The sequence below is a fragment of the Benincasa hispida genome, chromosome 9 (assembly GCF_009727055.1).
Source record: "Benincasa hispida cultivar B227 chromosome 9, ASM972705v1, whole genome shotgun sequence".
NCBI lineage: Eukaryota > Viridiplantae > Streptophyta > Magnoliopsida > Cucurbitales > Cucurbitaceae > Benincasa > Benincasa hispida.
In genome coordinates this window covers 12,266,454-12,285,590 of record NC_052357.1, presented here as the reverse complement: position 1 = coordinate 12,285,590, position 19,137 = coordinate 12,266,454, and the positions used below count along the sequence as shown (strand labels likewise).

The window sequence follows — 19,137 nt, the reverse complement described above, 5'->3', positions numbered from 1 at the left end:
AAGGAATGAATTCCATCTTGATTAACTGGGTTTTCAACTCCCAAATCAGACAAATCCCCAAAAAGGTGGGCATGTTGAGTTGGCAATTTGGCAACTCTCACCCATACTAATCAAAGGACCACCCTCAAAGGCAAGAGTTCTCAAAACACTTAGGATTGAGGCCGTGTCACCTATGGTCGTTTAGGTGAGATGTAAGTCTCCAGTATCAACGGTGTTATATACATAGTCTAGTTATCTTGTAGTCCGGTCTTATACAAACTCTTTGTATAGGACACTCCCGCTCGCATGTCTCCACATGAATGGTCAGGATCTACCATCTATAGTAGTTTGCAACACTTGCAAACCTCTACAAAGCGGGTCATATCCGTAGTGTCACAAGGATCGGGTATCCCACCTTAATCCTTATACTACAGACGTATTTAGGCTATCACTTAAGGCATGATCCACTTGTATATCACATATACATGCTTAAGTTTACATAAGATATCCATGGAGCTTTGTTTATTTGATATGAGTAAATGCCAGAATGAAATAACAGTTATTTTATTCATAAAACAATGTGTATAATTACAAACAACGAGACTCCGGGAGAATTAGGACATCAATCCCAACATGTAGTGCCCAGGAAAAATAGTTCACTAATATTAAAGAGTTAAACAATTTAGAACGTAGTAATTATCTGAAATATACCAACTACTATAGTGGCTCATGTAGAGCTTAACTCACACGTCACCTAGACTTCCCTAGATGTGAGACTCCCTCTTAGCTGAACTTAGGCTCCCTTAAGCATGTTAATATTAACGTTTGACACTTCGACACTCGACAATGTGTATGACTCCTCTCAGGACGATATCTTTCCTTACGTTAGCGAATTCTCTTCACTGATGAATCTTAGGATCTCCCTAAGCTGGAGCACTTTTCCTTCAAAGCTGAGTCTTAAGCTCCCCCTAAAACCTTGAAAATCTTCGATATGTTGCACTCAACGGATGACAAATTTGCATGGCGGAATAGTGAGCAAACGAGCAAGAACACAATGTAGGATAATTTGGCCAAAGTATTGAAATCATCTTGCTCAATTAAACAAATGTGGCGACCCTAAATTTTCTAAAAAGCTCTCTTTAAAAAGTCGAATCCAATAAAGAAAACAAGTCCTCATTTCGAAAAAAAAGTCACGCTTCAAAAAAAAGAACATATTGGACTAAATATCACAATCAGATATTTTGAGATAAGGAAAATAATCTGATGTCATAGCTAGATGTTAAGATTTTATTTAAAACATCTGCAAAATCATTGCCTTAAATAAAATTATCAAGCCAACAAACCAAATCTCCAACACCATAATTGAAAATTTGAGAAATAATAAACATATATTCAAAATAATTATATATATATATATATATATATATATATATATATATATATATTATATATATATATTATTATATATAACTAAAAACGAAATCATTAACAAACCAGTTTTAGGTATTTTGTTTATGCACGTGAACAAAAAAATCATCCCAAGTTAAACCAGGCTGATAGAAATGTTAGTTTCTTTTATATTGCTATATTAGTTTGTAGGTTTATGATTTGTAAGAAGTTAATTCATAAGTAAGATAAAAGAGAATTTTTATGAAGATAAAAGACGAATTTTTATGGGTCAATGGTTTGTGCACTTTATAGAAATAACAACTCCACAACTTAGAAATAAAGCAAACATATATAACAAAATGCATATCTGGTAAAATTTAAATTCTAACTTTATCTAGTGAGTCAAATACTTGTTTTAAAGATGTTTTGGTTGATCAAGAATCGAACTATGAATTGAATGAAGTAGAATTTTATGGTGTAATAGAATAAGTGGTGGAGATTTAAAAATAAAAGAGTAATACTTGAATGCATTATAAAATATACTATTTTTTTTTAGCTTACTTTAATTACACATACACGAATATATTTATTTATTTATTTTATGTTTGTTACGTCAAAATTATGATTAGAGTAAGAGTTTCTATTCTACTTACTTTCTATGTATCACAAGTATGCCAATTGACTTCAAAATTTTAGAGGAGTCTACTTATCTAAGAAGTTATACAAATATTTTTTTATGGTTAGTAAAAAAATTGAAGGCCAAAATGTAATATGTTATAGATTTTGAAAACATAAATCTTTTTTTTACTTCCTCCTTGAGTCATTTCCATGTGAAATTGTCTAAACAACCAACAAATTACGTGCTTCTGCTCTTCCTCTTTATCTTTGATTTCTCTCTCCAATCATTAGTGTAAGCCTCATGGTTGACACCTTTCTCTCGATAACGTTTCTTCTTCTTCTTCTTCTTCCTCTTTCCCTCACTAGAATGACCATACGGTGACCCTAGCTTCAGCTCTCGATCCTTGATTGCTCTCACTCCTTGATCCTTCTTATTTTCGTCTCCATCTCTCTAATCTATGTACAAAAATAAACTCACTAGCAATGACTAATATAGTTGTGAAATTGGAAAACCAAGAAAAATGGGAAAAGGTTGAGAGGAAAAAGACAGTGTAACCCAGTGACTCAACCCAACTTCATTAGAAACCCTATTCGAGTCTTTCAAGTAGCCAACCTCACTAGTCCAAATTTTTGAATTGGTGCAAAAAACTTCATTACCCAACGCAACTCATGTATATCCCTAGTGTTCACATTTAGTCTGTTTGGTCTTTCCAGTAATTTCACTTGACAATGACACAAGTAGAAGGTAAAAAAAAATCAGGCAAATCGATTTTCATTTAAGCATTCCATTCTAGAATCTCCACGCAAAAGGGAAAGAAAAGATATGGATGACATTTTATGTAGTTTTGAAGTTATGTAATTTCCTGATAAACTTTAAAAAAAAAAAAACAACAACAAAAACGTAACTTTTCCTTTTTTTTCTTTTATATTTCTAACCTAAAGACATTTTTTTTTTTTACCCCATTCCAATTTCAAGTTCAATTTTTTCCCGAAAATTAAAGTTAATTTAATTTCCTATAAAGATTCTTATTAGAAAATATTTTTACAAAGAGATTTTACAATATGGATTTTTAGCTAATTCCATTTTTCTGCTAGGCTTAAATTCCAATTTTTTATTCTAAATCTTATGAAAAAATTGTTTTCCACGTAAGTTGTGAGTTTTTTAATTACCATTCTTATTTTTTAGATAAAAAAAATTTTCCAAATCTTATGAGAAATCCATTTAAAGAAATTTATCATGGGATTATTTTTGTAACATCACTGTATGAACTCTCTCAATAAAAAGTGAAAAAGTAATAAAGATGTTAGAAAAGATATTTTTAGAATGGAGGTTAATTTCGAAAGGTGAAGAACTTTTTAGATTAAATATATTAAATTTTTCAATATTTAATATATCCTATGAATTCTTCATCTTTGAGCAACTCGCGTCAATTACACAATAAAGAAAAATAAAAAATATTAAGTTATTGAAAAGGTTATCACAATGATGAATTGTGATTGACAGTAGATTGGATTGCAAAAATTAGTACAACATAAAATGAATATTTTTAATATATAATTATATATAAAATATTGGTTTAGTAGTTTGGTGAGTGACAAGACATCCCAAGTAGACTTAGTTGTGTTTAATAATCCGTTGTGTAAAGACAAAGTAGGTCAGTGTGTGCTTTATCATTTATATATCTACTTGGTAGTTGGTATTAAACAACTCCTATATAATTAATTACCAACTTCCTTTTCTTTTATATATAATTACGTAATTAATTTTTTTTTTTTTTTTTAAGGTTCATGAGAGAAATCTTGAAAATATAAAAATATGGTTAAAGACTTAATTTTTTTTATAACTATTATTTATGTCGCTAAAGTACATATTTCTTTTCAATGACTCAATAATAAATATTTTAAAGTTAAGTTTGTTTAATTTGAGATAATGTTATGTTTGGTGACCTTTTAAAATTTTCAGTAAAATAGATGTTACCAAGTTATAGGGGAGTGCTTGTGGTGTTATATTTTTTTTTTAATTGTAATTTAAAAATGAGGATTTTAAGAGTTTAGAAATATGGTGTGTGACTATGTTTTAAATTGTTTAAAAAGGACTAACTTTTATCATTTAAAACCAATTTTGATTGTATAAGTATATCGTTCATCTTTAATTGTGATTTTCAACGTAATCATGAAAATGATTTTAATCATTTTTAAATTATTTACAAACGTTCTATGATAAATGAATACACCTAAGCTCAAGATTCTCAAGAGATTTTTTATTGCACTTTTTGCTAGGTGATTGTGTGAAATTTTGTATTTAACAAAATATTTATAGGAATATAGTAAGACTTTACATTGTTTTAAATCACACGTTTCGTCAAATTAGACATAACTTAATTACCATTTGAATACCTAGAAACTATAAGATTCGTAGTTCGAATCTCCCAACCCCTAATTTCTGTTACTACAACTTGACTTAACAACGACCAAATTCAACATTTACAAAAAGTTGAAGTAACAAAATATAAGACTTTCAGACTTCAAAAAGTCTAAAACATCTCAAATTGAGGATGTTGCTAAAATTTAAAAGTATCAAATAGATTCATAAAAACTTAAAATAACTTGATTATATAATAATCTAGGAATTAGGAAACTAAAGGAGTTAATTTTACTTATGATCCATTTGACAATGCTCTTATGAAACTAGTCTACTTTTTTTAACATTTTACTTGTCATCATGAATGAAATTATAGAATGGTCCATTGTGTACACTTGCGTTCCCAACTCTCCCTCTTGTTACTCATTGAATTTTCCTCTTTTTTTAGTTATCCTTTATTAAAAATATACCTAATGGGAATATCAAGTAACTAGAATTTAGTTCCTTTAAAGTTAAAAAAAATACTTTTGATTCCTAAACTTTCACGAAAGTAACAATTTAGTCCCTAAACTTTAGTTGGTCACGATTTAGTCCTTATACTTTCACTTTTTAATAATTTAGTCCAGTATGTAACAATTCAGTCCTCGTACATTGAAATTTGTAAATTCATCAAAGTTTGATAACGACTTTTATTATTTTATTATGTAAACTTTGAATTTTATAAAAATATTGAGTATTTAATTAGTTTGTATTTATTTAAGAAATTTTATTAAATCTTAACAATAATTTCTACAATACGAACTATATTATTACAAATTTAAAAGCATAAGACTAAATTGTTATATAATAAAATTCAAGATCTAAATTGTCATTAGATAATAATTTAGAGACTAAATTATTATTTCTATAAAAATTTAGAGCTTAAAAGTGATTTATTATTATTTTAAAGTAATATTCCAAGTGTCAGAAAATGAATCAATTAGATATTAGTAATAAAGAACATTGGTAAATGGGTTGAATTTGAAAAAATAAAATAATTAAAAAAAATGATAAATATAATGTGTAAAGTGATGGAGATACGTTTGTTTGTAGTGAAGGATGGGCATTAATCTCGACAACCGAGCTCTCTGTTTCTGCTCCTCCTTTTTCTTAACCTTGTAAATCTCAAGGTCAAGTCTCCTTTTCCTTTTGACACGTGTCATCTTTTCTTTTATGTCCCCTCACTAAGGATCTCTACTATCGAAGTTCAAGCCATGGACGTAGCTGAAAATCTCTTTTTTCTAAAATTAATTTAGAAAAGCATAATAATTATTTTATATATTAAGTTAATGTTTAGACTTATGATCTCAATGAATATTTGAAATAACTTATATATATATATATATATTCAAATTCTACAATATAAGTGAGATTTGAATTTTGACCATTTTGGTCAATAATTTATATTTTATACAAAATGAGTTTAATCGATCTCGACTTTAAAATAGAAAAAAAAACTCAAGTAATGAATAAGTATCGTTGAAAAATCCGTTTCGTATTAAATTTTGATATAAGTAACAATTTAGCATATTTGATAAATTTTTAGTGGGTAATAATTTAATTTTTATAATTTCATTTAGTTGATTAATTGTGGTCATGGATGCAACTTTTACAAATAAAATCCTAATTCCTACCTAGAAGATCATAATAAATAATTAAAATAATGCACTCCAACCGAAACAAGAGGGACTTATTATTTTCTTTTTCCAGAGAATGGATATAGTTTTAACTTTTAAGCCTACAAATCAATGGCTAAACTATATAGAGAAATTTCAAAACCTTATCTTTTAATACAACTTTTTGGGTTAAATTACAGTTTTAATTTTGAGTTTATTTAGTTTATATTCTTTAGAAAGTCTCTAACCAGGTCCTAAAATATATATTTGATCTTATAAAAAAAGTTTCAAACAAAACTACAATCTTTTAATAGTAGGTTTAATATGTCCATATTAATTATATTTATTTAAAGTTAATATGAAAAGATTGAAATGTTTTTTAAAAGTGACCATTTTTATCCTTTAACACATGAGAATGAAGGGATCAAATGACAACTTTTCAAAAATGTAAGGACCAAAATGAACAAATTTAAAAATATCGGGCTGAAAATGATCATTTTAAATTATAAGAACTAAAATAAATCAAAATTGAAAATATAGAGATCAACATGAATAATTTAAAATTAGACCAAAATGTACAAAAACAAAAAATATAAGAATTAAAGTAGAAACCAAGTTTGTACAGGCAAAAGGGAAAAAAAACAAAACCCTGAGACAAAATTTGTAATTTGATTATAGTTTTTATTAAGTTATAAATTTATTATTCAAAATTTTATTTTTATATCTAATAAATTCATAAACTTTAGATTTTATATATAATAGATACGTAGACTTTTAATTTTATATTTAATGGATATGTGATATATTCAATTATTTATTTAAAAAAAATCAAAACTAATCTTTTAGTTATACAACTAAAATTTATGCCTCTAAAATTTCAATATTAAATTTAGTATGTTATCTTTTATTTTTTTATTTGTCTAAAACATGTCTAAAACTTATATCAAGCTCCTTTCATCTTCTTCTTTTTACTCTCTCGAGCTTGCAACAAAAAAAAGTTACTAATGGAGAAGCTGTAAGAAAAATATTTCTATTGTCTTCAAAAATCTTTTCACAGAACAACAATGGCGTCTCTCACACCCGGTATCCTCTCAAAGCTCATCGAAAATGCCGGTAACAAGAACTTCAAAGTCACCGGCGAGCACCGGTCGCCTCTTCTCCAAGTCCTCGAGATCGTCCCTTCTCTTCCCGGTGCCGGTGACGACGACCAAAACGACCCGTTTCGAACCAGAGGCTTCTTCTTGAAGCTCTCCGATTCTCTCCATTCCGCTTACGCTTCCATTGCCGACGACGACTTGGATTTAATTTACAGCGACAAGATTCAGTTGGGTCAATTCGTTCACGTCTCCCGGTTCGACCCGGCCCGATCCGGTTCTCGGGTCCCGGTTCTTCGTGGCTTGAAGCCCGTTTCTCGAAGAAAGCCTTGTGTTGGAAATCCCATTGATTTGGTCTCCAGCGATGCCTTACCCATTTCACGCGCCGCCGTAAGCGGCGGTGGACTCTCGAAACGAGCCGTCGAGCCAAGGAGGAGGTTGAGTTTGGACTCGGCGCGGCGGGGGTGGGACCGAGGGACTCCGCCACCAGCTGCCGCTGTAAAGGCTACCGGTTTGCCGCCGGGTAGGGCGTCTTCCGAGATTGGGTCGGCCAAGGCTCCGAAGTTTTCGCCATTAAAAACTAAAGATGAGAGCTCTTTGGTAGCGAAGCTGACGAGCACAGTCAAACGGAAAGATGTGAAGTTACCGGCGGAAATCCGCCCCCTTCCGGTGGCCGTGGATTTGAAAAATTGGCCGGAGAAGAATATAGCGTGGAGGGCGCTGCCGTCGACGGTGGCCATTGCTGGAAAGGTATTATTATTTTATTGGTTTAATTCCCGCCTTAGTTCTTGGATTTTGAAATCTCTTCTATTTTTGTTTGGAAATTCAATATACACATATATATATGGTAAAAAAAAATACTTAAAGTTGAGTTTGTGAAGCCAAGGCAGCTGTCCAATAGAAAATTCTTATGGTAATTAGCAAGTTTTCTTTAAAAAGTGTTATGAAAATATTCATGCTGAAATTTTAAATAATAGTCTATTTTTGCGGAAATGATCAAATTATCTCTAAACTTTTAGAAATTATCAATTTAGTTCTTAATATTTATTAAAAAAAGTATAGCTCGATTGACATAAAATATATATAAATCTTAATCATTATATATACAAACATGTCACTAGAATGGACATGAATAAATTGTGTCGCTGATTAATATATACTTACATATCCAAATATGAAAATATAACAATAATTGAATGGTCGAAATTTTTTAAAACATTAGGAATTTAGAATATATATGCAAGCTAAAGTGGGCATAACTTTTAATAACGAAACTATTATCTTTTTTTTTTGAAGCCAGAATTTCAAATTAACAATAAAAAGAACATCAATTGAGCCGTGAGGCTAACAAAGTTTTAAATAATAATGGATAAGATATTAACTTCTATTTCAAAAGGGCATGATTTTCAATCCCCAATTCATAATGGATGAATTAAAAAATTAAATTCTAAAATTTTAAATGATGAAGGATGAAATTCAAAATAATTCTAAAACATAGGGATTTTTTTTTTTGCCCAACACCTTTTTTTCTTTTAATATTTTAGCTGAAATGAAAATTTTAAATTTATCCAAAAGTAGCAAAGCCTATTTTAAAGATAAATTAAAAGTAAAGAATGGGAAAATATTTGAAAGAAATTGAAGCCATGGAAGAAAGTGAGTGTGTGTATTTGGAATGTGAATATTTGCAGAAAGTTGTTAGAAGTCGAAATCTTGCATTTATGGCTGCAGTTCATGCCTTGGAAGAAACAGCTGCTACTGAAGCTCTCCTTCATTCTATGTGGTATGCTTCTTATTTTATTACCCACTATATTCTTTTTGTTCATTTTTTTCCTCGATTAAATTGCAAATTTGATTATCGAAAAAAAGTTATAATTTAGTTTCTATAATTTTAAAAAGTTAGAATTTAGGTCCATCAATCTTAATATAAAAAATGTGGTCCATTGAAATACGTGAAATAGTAAACATGAACTTAATCTCTACGGTTCGATAAAACTTCATAAATATTCCTTATATTTTTTTAAACCCTTATACACAAGGACTACATTGGAGGATGGACTAAATTCTAATAATAAAGCATAAGAATTAAATTCTAATTTTCTCTTAACTACCCTACAAAAATTGGAATTTAGCCCTTCAATATTTTATCCACTCTAGGAATCCTAATTTTAATATTTTAACTTCACATTCTCAAACATCGAGGAGTTATATAAATATGAGTGTTGACAAAAAAATATTGAAATTTCAAATTTATGAAAACAAAAAAGGAAATATCGAATAAATGTCGATAGATATTTCTCAGAGGAATGGAAATTTTCTATAAAAAAAATTAATTAATGAAGAAGTATTTTATCATTTTAAACAATTTTAAGTTTTTTTTACATCATAGATGCTAGACTTGTGCATTGTTCATATTCTTACTATATTTCTTCGATTTTTATTTGATATAATGAAAATATTAATTCATCTATTGTGTCGATATTTAAACCCAGAGGCATATGAACGAGTGGACGCATTTAAGTCTATATATATTGTTTTTTTTGTTCTTCTTTTTTTATCATTATTAATTTTTCCCTTTTGTTTTCCAGCTTATTTGGAGAACTATGTGAGTCTTCAAAGCAAATTTCTGGTGGTAAATTGGCAGAGCAATTTTTACAACTCTATGAGAGAATCCAACAAGCACACTCAACCTTGAATTCATTGCTCAACAATTTGCCATCACCAAATTCAAACATACACAACTTTAGCCATACCAACAATACTAATGCCACTTCATGGATTCAGGCCGCTATTGCTACAAATCTTTCCAATTTCAATTTGTTCCAATCAAAAGATCACAAGCTCGAATCTCAAGTTCAAGAAAAACAACTCTATATCGTCACCGACAACGCTACAAACAAACTCGATTTCGAAAACCATTCCCCTAAACCAAACCCCACGAATCGCAAAAGTTATCCATCTAAATTAAATACTAAGCTATCACATTATTCCAAAAAGGAGGAGTGGGATAGCAGGAATGGTTTAAAAGAGGCTGTAGAATTAGCAAGAGAACTACTCTCGGTTTCGCGTCGATGGTTTGTGAAGTATTTGGAGGATTTGCTTGACAATGCTTTTGGGCTACTAGTAAAGGAAAATGGTAATGAGATTGCATATCTTCTTAGGCAGCTCAAAAGGGTAAACGAATGGATGAACCAGTTGATTGAAAGCAAAGTCGAGATCCATGATAAAATGGAGCTATTGAGGAAGAAATTGTACAAATTTCTTCTAAATCATGTCGATATGTCCACTTGATCGTGCCGATAGAGATACAAGTTGAAGGATCACATCGACTAGACTACTGAAGTAAAAATTTCAAATACTAACTTCTTTCAAAGTTTAGGGTAGAAATTTTAACCAAATATTGACCTCATTGTTCCTTATCCTATTTACTTGAGTATATCTTCTATCAAATTATGCATATAAGTTTTCATTTTTCAATATCATGAGTTGCATTATATCATGGTAAATCATCGATTGGAAATAACATTGTCGGAATTTCAATACATGATCTCTTATACCATATACTATAATACTATGTTAAATCAATAGTTGACCCAATATAGGTAAGGGTATATAGCTCAAATGTCATGACTTTTTTAAATCTATCAAATACTTTTCAAAGTATTTAAAAAGTCATTTTAATCGGGAAGAACAAATTCTAATTCATTATATGAAGTCGGATTTCATTCACTTTTTTTTTTTTTTTTTTTTTTGGTTTGTGACAAATCCTTTTCATAAACCTACCCTTTAAATAATACTACTATGTATTGTTTCTAGATTTACACCAAATTTGTGAACACGGAGACACCCCATTCAATAATACTCTTGACAAATTGACATTTTAACAATGGATTGACAAAGCAAAGTCTTTCAGTTGGTCAACAAGTAGGTGGAAACTGAATCCTTGTCGGAAGTTCTCGTCGTAGTTGACTTAGACAGTGCCATTTTGTCTGATGTGGAAGCAGTCTTGGTCAAAGACCTGATTCCTTTACATGATTTCATGTGTGAATGCATCTTCTCCGGTCTGAAAGTCTTCCCACATAACCTAAGGAAAGGCATTTCAAAAATAGAACTTACAAGATTATTTAAATTTCGTTCAGATGAGAAATTCCAACTTCTAATTTTTTAGAAAAGTTTATACAACTTTTAAATAAATAGATAATCTCACTTTGAGTGTATATATATTTTAGTTACATGTCCAGTCATAGAAATTAGTTAAGATAATTGACTTTTTTCAAGATAATGTACAATAGGTTCAATTGCCAGTTTATTACCTAATTAAAATTTAAGTTTGTGTCAAAAAGGTTCCCACAACTTTTGCATATGCTAAATAAGCCTTTACTTTCAAGTATGTATAAGGTCTTAGACATATTTAAGATTTTTTTAAAATTAACTAATCTATTAGAATTTATAATTAAGTTCTATATGTAACAGGACTCTAATTAACTTTCGATTTTGTATCTCTAATAGGTTTGTGACTTTTTAAAATGTCATATAGGCCAATATCTATTAAATATAAAATTAAATTTTTAAATTCAAAATCCAAAATTATTACCTAAATATTTGACACTTTTTAAAGATTAGAAACCCATCAGATACAAAAAGTTTAGACCCTACTTAGGAATCACTTCTGTTTTTGTTTTTTATTTTCTAAAATTAAGTCTATTTTCGCATCATTTCTTATCATGATTTGCATCTTTCTTAAATATAATGGTTGAATTTTTAGCCAAAATGTCAATAACAAAAACAAGGTTTTAAAAGTTACTTTTTTTTTTTTTTAATTTTTAAAATTTGGTTTAGTTTTTTAAACCATTAGTAAAAGTAAGATAAAAAGGAAGACATTTGGAGATGGAAGTAATGTCTACAAATTTAATTTTAAAAAACAAAATAAAAAAGTAAATGATTATCAAATAAGGTCTTAATGACATAAGGTAAATACTTTTTAAAGTTCAAGAATTCAACCGACAAGAATAAAAGTTTTGAACTAAACATAATTTTGAGAAACCGACGTTAAATAATAAGTTCAAATCCCATGAGTTTTTATAAAACATTTTTATAGAGAAAATCAAATAATTCAAAGGGGTTTCTGAAATCTGCCATTATAAACAAACGACTTTTAAAAAACGGCTTGTTTCTTCAACTCTTGTAAGGCCGTGGCTTTTAAAAATCTGTTGAGAGTGACAAACAAAAACTCAAACCCATTTAAATGAAAAAGTAAAAACAAAATATGGTCGAAATTTGATTTTTCATGGTTAAATGCCGTGGAAACTTACAAGCAGTTTGGTCCTGCCATCGGCTTGTAGGTTGCCGTGGCCGCCACCTTTCTAACGCCGCTCTCCTTCGGCCTTTTCTTCCTTGAATCGTCGAAACTTTTCCTATAAATAGGATCAAAATGCACTATTTAACCGTTATTTTATTCTTTTTTGTATGTAATATATATATAAATTTAGTTCAACAATAATTCACATATATTATTTTATTTGAAATTAGCCGTTTAATCCTCAATTCTGTTACTAAAAAAATTATATATGAATCTTTGAGTTTTATACCACCACGAGAGAAGTAGAACAATTTCATTAGATTAAAAAAAAAATCGATATAATATAACCAAAATATCATAAATGTGGATATAATATTAACCAATAAATTTTAACTTAATTAATATCGGGGAAATGCTTATTTAACAATTTTTATGAATTTTGTATACTTTTAATTTTTTAGAAAATGGTAATTAATAATAAGGGAAGTTTAGAAAATTACCGAGAAGTTTGCGGGCTGTATTGGCGGCGGATTTCGAGGTTCCCCTCACAAGAATTACCGATAACTCGGGCGGAGCCGCCCAACACGTCGTCTCTGCAAAACACGGCGTCGTTTTTTAGTTTCGCCGGTGGCGGTTGATTCGGTGGATCTTTGGGAGATCGGTTCTTGACCAAAACGGCGTCGTTTGTGTCTACTGCTCCAGGCCCGCACGTGATCCACTGACGAAGCACGTGGGAAGCTCCGCTTGAGTAGCTTTTGCTCTTTGTAAATGCAGGTTGGGATGATGACGTAACTGTTGACGTGGCTGTGGGTCCACCTGTTGAGATTTTTAAAATAAATATATATATTCATATATATATGAAAATTGCTATATAATTAGTAACTTTAGTGTTTGATTTTCTTTAAAAAAATATATATTTATCTAATCATAATTACTTGTGTTATAATTTTTGAATGAATGTTAAACTCCATTTGGTATCCATTTAATTTTTTATTTTTATTTTTGAAAATTAAGTCTTTTTTTATCTACATTTCTTACTATAATTTACATCCTACTTAAATACAATAGTTGAATTCTCAACTAAATTCTAAAAACAAAAACAATTTTTTGAAAGTTATTTTTTTTTTAATTTTCAAAATTTGGCTTTGTCTTTTTGAAAGCATTAGTGAAAAGTAGATGATAAATGTAGAAGTTTAGAAGTAGAAATAATGCTCGTAGACTTAATTTTCAAAAATAAAAATTAAAAATAAAATGATTACCGAATGAGACCTAAGTTATTGAAAAATAAAAGGTTACCAACGTCAGATTTTTGAAAAACCTATTAATTCAAGCTCTTAAGTTAGAAGATTTTTGGCTCCTTGCATGAGTTGGTTTAATTATTTTAAGAGATGTAATAAGAGTAAAAAAAAAAATATTAATATATCTAGTCATCATTATACAACTTCAAAATTTATAAACTGAAACTTATTAAAGTTATGAAAAAAAGATCCATTTCCATTTATTTATTTTTACTTATCAAGACTTTCTAATGAAATGCATGCTATAAAATTAGTTCAAATTCGCCTATTCTATTTTTTTTCATAGCCTAAATAAAGACGTAATAAGTTAGTCAATACAATTATTATTTTCTTTATGAGAGAAAGAGTAAAAGACAATGAGAGAGAGGTTGAAAATTTTCATATATTGGAGCTTATTCTAATATCAACCATGCTTGGAACCAAAATATTGGAGCATATTAAAATACCAACATTATTTTTTTTTTCTAAAAAAAGAAAAGAAAAGAAATACCAACATATTTTTTAAAAAATCAAGTCTAAACTCTAATGTGAAATGTCACTATAATGTGAATAATTCGTTCTACAATATCCACAATTTAAATGTTGTGTGTATATTTATATACATACATACCAAACATAAAATTGAAAATATAAAGGTTCATTATTAGGTATGAAATTTAAACTTTATCTAATAGTGTAATTAATTTTTAAAAAATATATTAAACCCAAAATAAATTTAGAGATCATTACAAATAAACTTAAAATTTCAAAAATTTATTAAACAGAAAATTAAAAATTGAGGTACTAAATCGACACGGTCTTCATCGGAATGAAGGACTAAACTTGTAATTAGAAAAAAAGGAAAAAGAATTACCTTCCTTCTCCATGAGATCCTTTTCTTTATCCTTCTCCTTGCTGTTCTTCACCAATTTTGCATACAAAGAAGAATATTGCGTCTTAAACCCTTCAATTTCATGTATTTCTTCTTCTATCCCCTGTTTGGGGGGTGTCTCCAAATTCTTAGTTGTCTCTTCTTCAACCTTCATGGAATCTCCATCGTCCGTCACCGTCGATCTCTCCGAATCGCACGGTGGAGATTCTTCTACATTCTTTTGCAGAAATTTGGATTGAAAATCTTCATTTAGCTCCAATTCCTCTCTGAATAATGATTTTTTAGTATCTGTGAAAAACAAAAACATTAATCATGAGAAATTGAAAAAGAAAGAAAAAAAAGAGAGTAGTGGGAAATATGATTTGGGATCCTTGAAGGACATATTCGTTGTCAGAAATTGGAGTTATGAGATCGTCATCCACCAGGTCTTGCCAAACGTACCCTGTTTTGTACTTTCTGCAATTTCTCACTTTTATTAATTATCTCTCTTCACCACCTATATGTTTCATTTTTTGGATTCTAAATTAAAGTTTTAGGTGAATTTTTTAAATTGTTTTTGCACTGTCGATTCAAATTTTAGATTTGTAATAGAGTACGTTAAGAGCGTGTAGATTATCTATATTATTGTTTGTCAAGCATCATTCATTTGGTACAAATGACTTTACTGCTGCAAAATTAAGATCATCCATATGAAATTTCATGGGACAATTAGAAGGAAAAAACCTTTTGTATGACCATGAGAAGGCTTCTGGCATGTCCTTTCCTCTCAATTCCCCTAGCCATCTCTTGACGTCTTCACGAAATATAAAGAAAAATAATTGATCGAGCATTGAACTCAAAGTAGGATTATGGATAGTAATTAGTTAAAATGAATTTAGACCAATGGTAATTAGTATCAACTCTAAGAACGTTTGATCCCTTACTAAAAAAGATGATTAAGAAATTATTTTAATGAGTGCGCTAATACACTTTTAATTTAAATCACAAGTAAATGTAAACATTTATGTCCATAATCTATCGTACAATGGAGATGAAACAGAAGAAGGAAAAACCCAAACCATACCTCGGAGATAAACGCCGCCGCCACCGCCGGTCAGATGATGAACACGTATGAGATGGGGTTGCTCCACGTGTCCCATCCGGCTAAGAAAGTAAATAATATGAACTTTCCTAATTTCTCCACCTTTATTAGCCTCCATTAACGCTCTCTTTCGAAGCTTCATCATTTTACGAAAATAAATAAATGAATAAATAAATCCCAAACAAATAACTGAAGAAAACGAACAATCCCTCGCCTTATATACAAATTTAAAATTTTTTTTTGAAAAAAAAAAACAACCAAAAACACAAAACACTCTTCTTTTCAGGCAAAACCCACATGAAAAAGAGAAATCTTTGTCTGTCGGCCGGCCTGCTAATTCTACTAAAAGCCGAGAACATAAATCCTTTCTTAATTACCATTTTGGGCTTTGGAAAATATTAATTTATTACTTAAATTTTATTTATGCAGCAGGCCTAGCTACTCTATTAAACAAAAGCAATAATAAAAATAATATCGAGCCTCCAAAAAATAAAAGAAAAAAGAAAATTTACCTTCTGATTTGTCTCTCGCTCTTGTTTTTCTGATTCTTAATTTTTTTTTTCCACCCACTTGGCTTCTTCTTACTTGCGGTTTGTGTTTAGAGAAAAATTTGAAGAGAATCAGCAGAAAAATCAGAGAGAGAAATGGGTTAATTATTCTCTAATCTAATTTTACGGGATTTCAACAAATTATATATATATATCTATATATATAAAAATTAGGGAAGTTAGATCTTTTGACCGAGAATTTTCTTACTTCCTAAACAGATTTTTTCTTCTTTTTCTCTCTGATCAACACATGGAAATTGGAATTAATTCTTTGTTTTTATGATCCATTTTTAGGGGAGAATTAAAATGTAGAAAATGTAAATGTAATATTTTAATCTTACTTTTTAAATTAAAAAATTTCTATTTTATTTCTACATAGTAGTTCTGTTCCTTTTGTCAATTAAAATTTTAAATTGGATGTTAATTTAATAAAAGAGAGCGTAAATGTAAAATTTAAACTAGAAAGAGTGATGGTAACAATTAATAAACTATAGGGTTAGTTGATCAAATTAAAAGTTCGTATAGTTGTAACAAAGTACAAGATTTATAGATGATCAATCAAATTAAAAAGTCAATTACAATAATTGTAACAACCTTGATAGTCCAAAGGTGGTTTGTGTAATTTTTTCGAATTTAAAAAAGTAAATTGTGCTAATGATGAAACGAAAATATATGTATAATGGAGCTTCAAAATGATTTTTGTCAATGTTATATCTACTTGTTTAATACAAGGTCAATCATCTTCCTTATTCTTATTCAACTCTTAAATAAATTGATCTTAGAGAGATCTCAAATCATAAAATTGACTTAAAACCTTGAGGAGAGATAGTGTCTTGTCTTTTGAGTAAATCAAAGGTCTTACTCCTAAGGCCTATGATATTAAATTTAAAGATCAAATCATTAGGCTAACACATCCTTTATTCCCTTCCTTACAAGATAATTCAGCATTTTAGATTATTAAGTAATCTCAAGTAATAGAAGTATAATAACTAATATAGTTTATTATTATAAAGGAAGAAAAGGTTTAAGGTTAGTAAAAAAATATATATATTAGAAATAGTTTGAAAGTATAAAGTGAAGTAGAAACTTTGAAATTTAAAAATTGAGATGATATTTTCAATAATTTATTCTTAAAATATTGGGACAAGTGTCTTGAAAGGGGTGAAAGAGGGTTAGTTCACCAAAAGCAAGAAGCAAATTGATTGGTTGATGCAAACTCCAATCTACATGGGTGTGAAGTGTGCTTATTCAGTTAATTGTCTTTAAAGAAAGGAAAATGGGCTCAAAGTACAACCCTTTCCATCTTTCATTTTTATTCCTTAGGTTGGATTAGAATATGACATCTTTGAAAAAGAAAAAGAAAAAAAAAAAGTTAAACCAAGTAAAAGGTAACATTTTTGTTTCTTGTTTTTTTATCTTTGTTTTCTAGTAACTGAAAATATAAGAAGATATTTGATAATAATGCTTCTTTTCTATTTTATTAAATTTTGAATTAATAGAATGCAAGTTATATACATACATACACACATATATACATATATGATAGCTATTCAAAATTTGTATGTAATATTTTTTAAAAATGTATATTAGCTATTTATAACTAACGAGGAGAAACTTTATGGGTTGATTTTACCCTTTCATTTATAAGAGTATACAAATATTGTCCTTTGTTCATCTCTCCTATGTGTCTGTGTCAAAATGCTAATATTTTATATAATTAATTCTCTGTTAATTATTAACAGAATGATGATGTGGTGTATATATATATATATATCCATGTGGATGATTTGTTGTCAGGAAAGAAGGTAGAATTTTATTTAGGTGGTCTTCTCTCATTCTCTTCATAGAGTAGAAAGGGAGTTATATATATATCCATGTGGATGATTTTTTTTTTTAAAAAAAAATTATTATTATTATTATTTTTTATTTACAATTTCCAAATGTCTATTAAGAGGGAATAGTCCTAATTTCTCCATCTCCCCATCAATATTTATGTGAAATTTGATAGCATAAATTCGTAATATCTATATTGAATCGATAAACCCTAGGATCATTCATGTCAAATTGCCAAAAATAAACAACATATCAGATTCCATTGTGATTGATAATAGCTTCAAGATGACGATGACTTTAAGATGATTATAGTCTTCCTAAATCAAAACTCTGAATGCCCTTAATGAGATCTTTCTCTAGATGAGATTCAAGAAATACTGAGTGCTTATTGTTTTGGTATATTGAGGATCATAGCCTTAAGGTCTCTTTATATACTAGTTCAATTAGGGTTCCCATTAAATCCTAATTAACTAGGAATTCACTTCTACCCATTAAGTCCATACTCAATTAGGAATTTAGGGCCTTAATTAATTAGATCACATAATAGGGCACAATCTAATATACCCCAATATGATAAATTATTAATCCACATACATAACACATAATTTAATTAAACATATGTCTAACAATCTCCCACTTGGGCTATGTCTGTGTACCTGATATAATTAAATCACATAAATCTTAAGTGCGCATAAACAGGTTATTTCAATAATCGAATTCCCCTTTAGTTCAATCTGATCCATCTTCTATATTAGCACGGAATCAAGGCGACTTTCATCACTACCCTTGTAACTAAACCTTCATTGATCATCAATTCCAATACATTCAATGACATAGATCAAGTATGGATGGATAGCATGGAAACTACATGCAAAGTGATCTAGATCATACCTGTTTCCAACTGGTCCAAATTCCTTAATGAGATCATTCTTAAATACTTTATGCTAAACTGCATGCATGATAAACGAGTTCAAATAATAAAATATAAACCATCAACTTTATTCTATATAGAAAATAAACAAAATAAGGTAAAAAAAACATCCTCAATAACAAACTCCCACTAAACCATGGAATTAGAAAAGTGACTAACACCCATGTGAGCAACATGCTCAT

General features: G+C 29.2%; 2 protein-coding genes across 2 annotated transcripts; one reads left to right on the top strand and one right to left on the bottom strand.

Moving 5' to 3' along the window:
• The first annotated feature begins 6,945 nt into the window (after positions 1-6,945).
• Positions 6,946-10,493, top strand: LOC120086885. Its single transcript, XM_039043701.1, has 3 exons — positions 6,946-7,847; positions 8,786-8,877; positions 9,683-10,493. The coding sequence occupies exons 1-3, from the start codon at positions 7,068-7,070 to the stop codon at positions 10,383-10,385; spliced, it is 1,575 nt and encodes a 524-aa protein (XP_038899629.1). The 5' UTR covers positions 6,946-7,067; the 3' UTR covers positions 10,386-10,493.
• A 386-nt stretch (positions 10,494-10,879) lies between these two features.
• Positions 10,880-15,785, bottom strand: LOC120087098. The gene is given in 7 exon segments (XM_039043980.1): positions 10,880-11,178; positions 12,407-12,508; positions 12,894-13,209; positions 14,545-14,918; positions 14,920-15,018; positions 15,286-15,355; positions 15,626-15,785. Coding segments are annotated over 7 exon segments (1,296 nt in total). The 3' UTR covers positions 10,880-11,003.
• Positions 15,786-19,137: the final 3,352 nt, after the last annotated feature.

Bases quoted from the DNA above. Each gene is read 5' to 3' on its own strand.
- LOC120086885 (XM_039043701.1), top strand. From the start codon at position 7,068: ATGGCGTCTCTCACACCCGGTATCCTCTCAAAGCTCATCGAAAATGCC. The intron at 7,848-8,785 runs GTATTATTATTT...GAATATTTGCAG, and splicing joins CGGTGGCCATTGCTGGAAAG to AAAGTTGTTAGAAGTCGAAA. The intron at 8,878-9,682 runs GTATGCTTCTTA...TTTGTTTTCCAG, and splicing joins GCTCTCCTTCATTCTATGTG to CTTATTTGGAGAACTATGTG.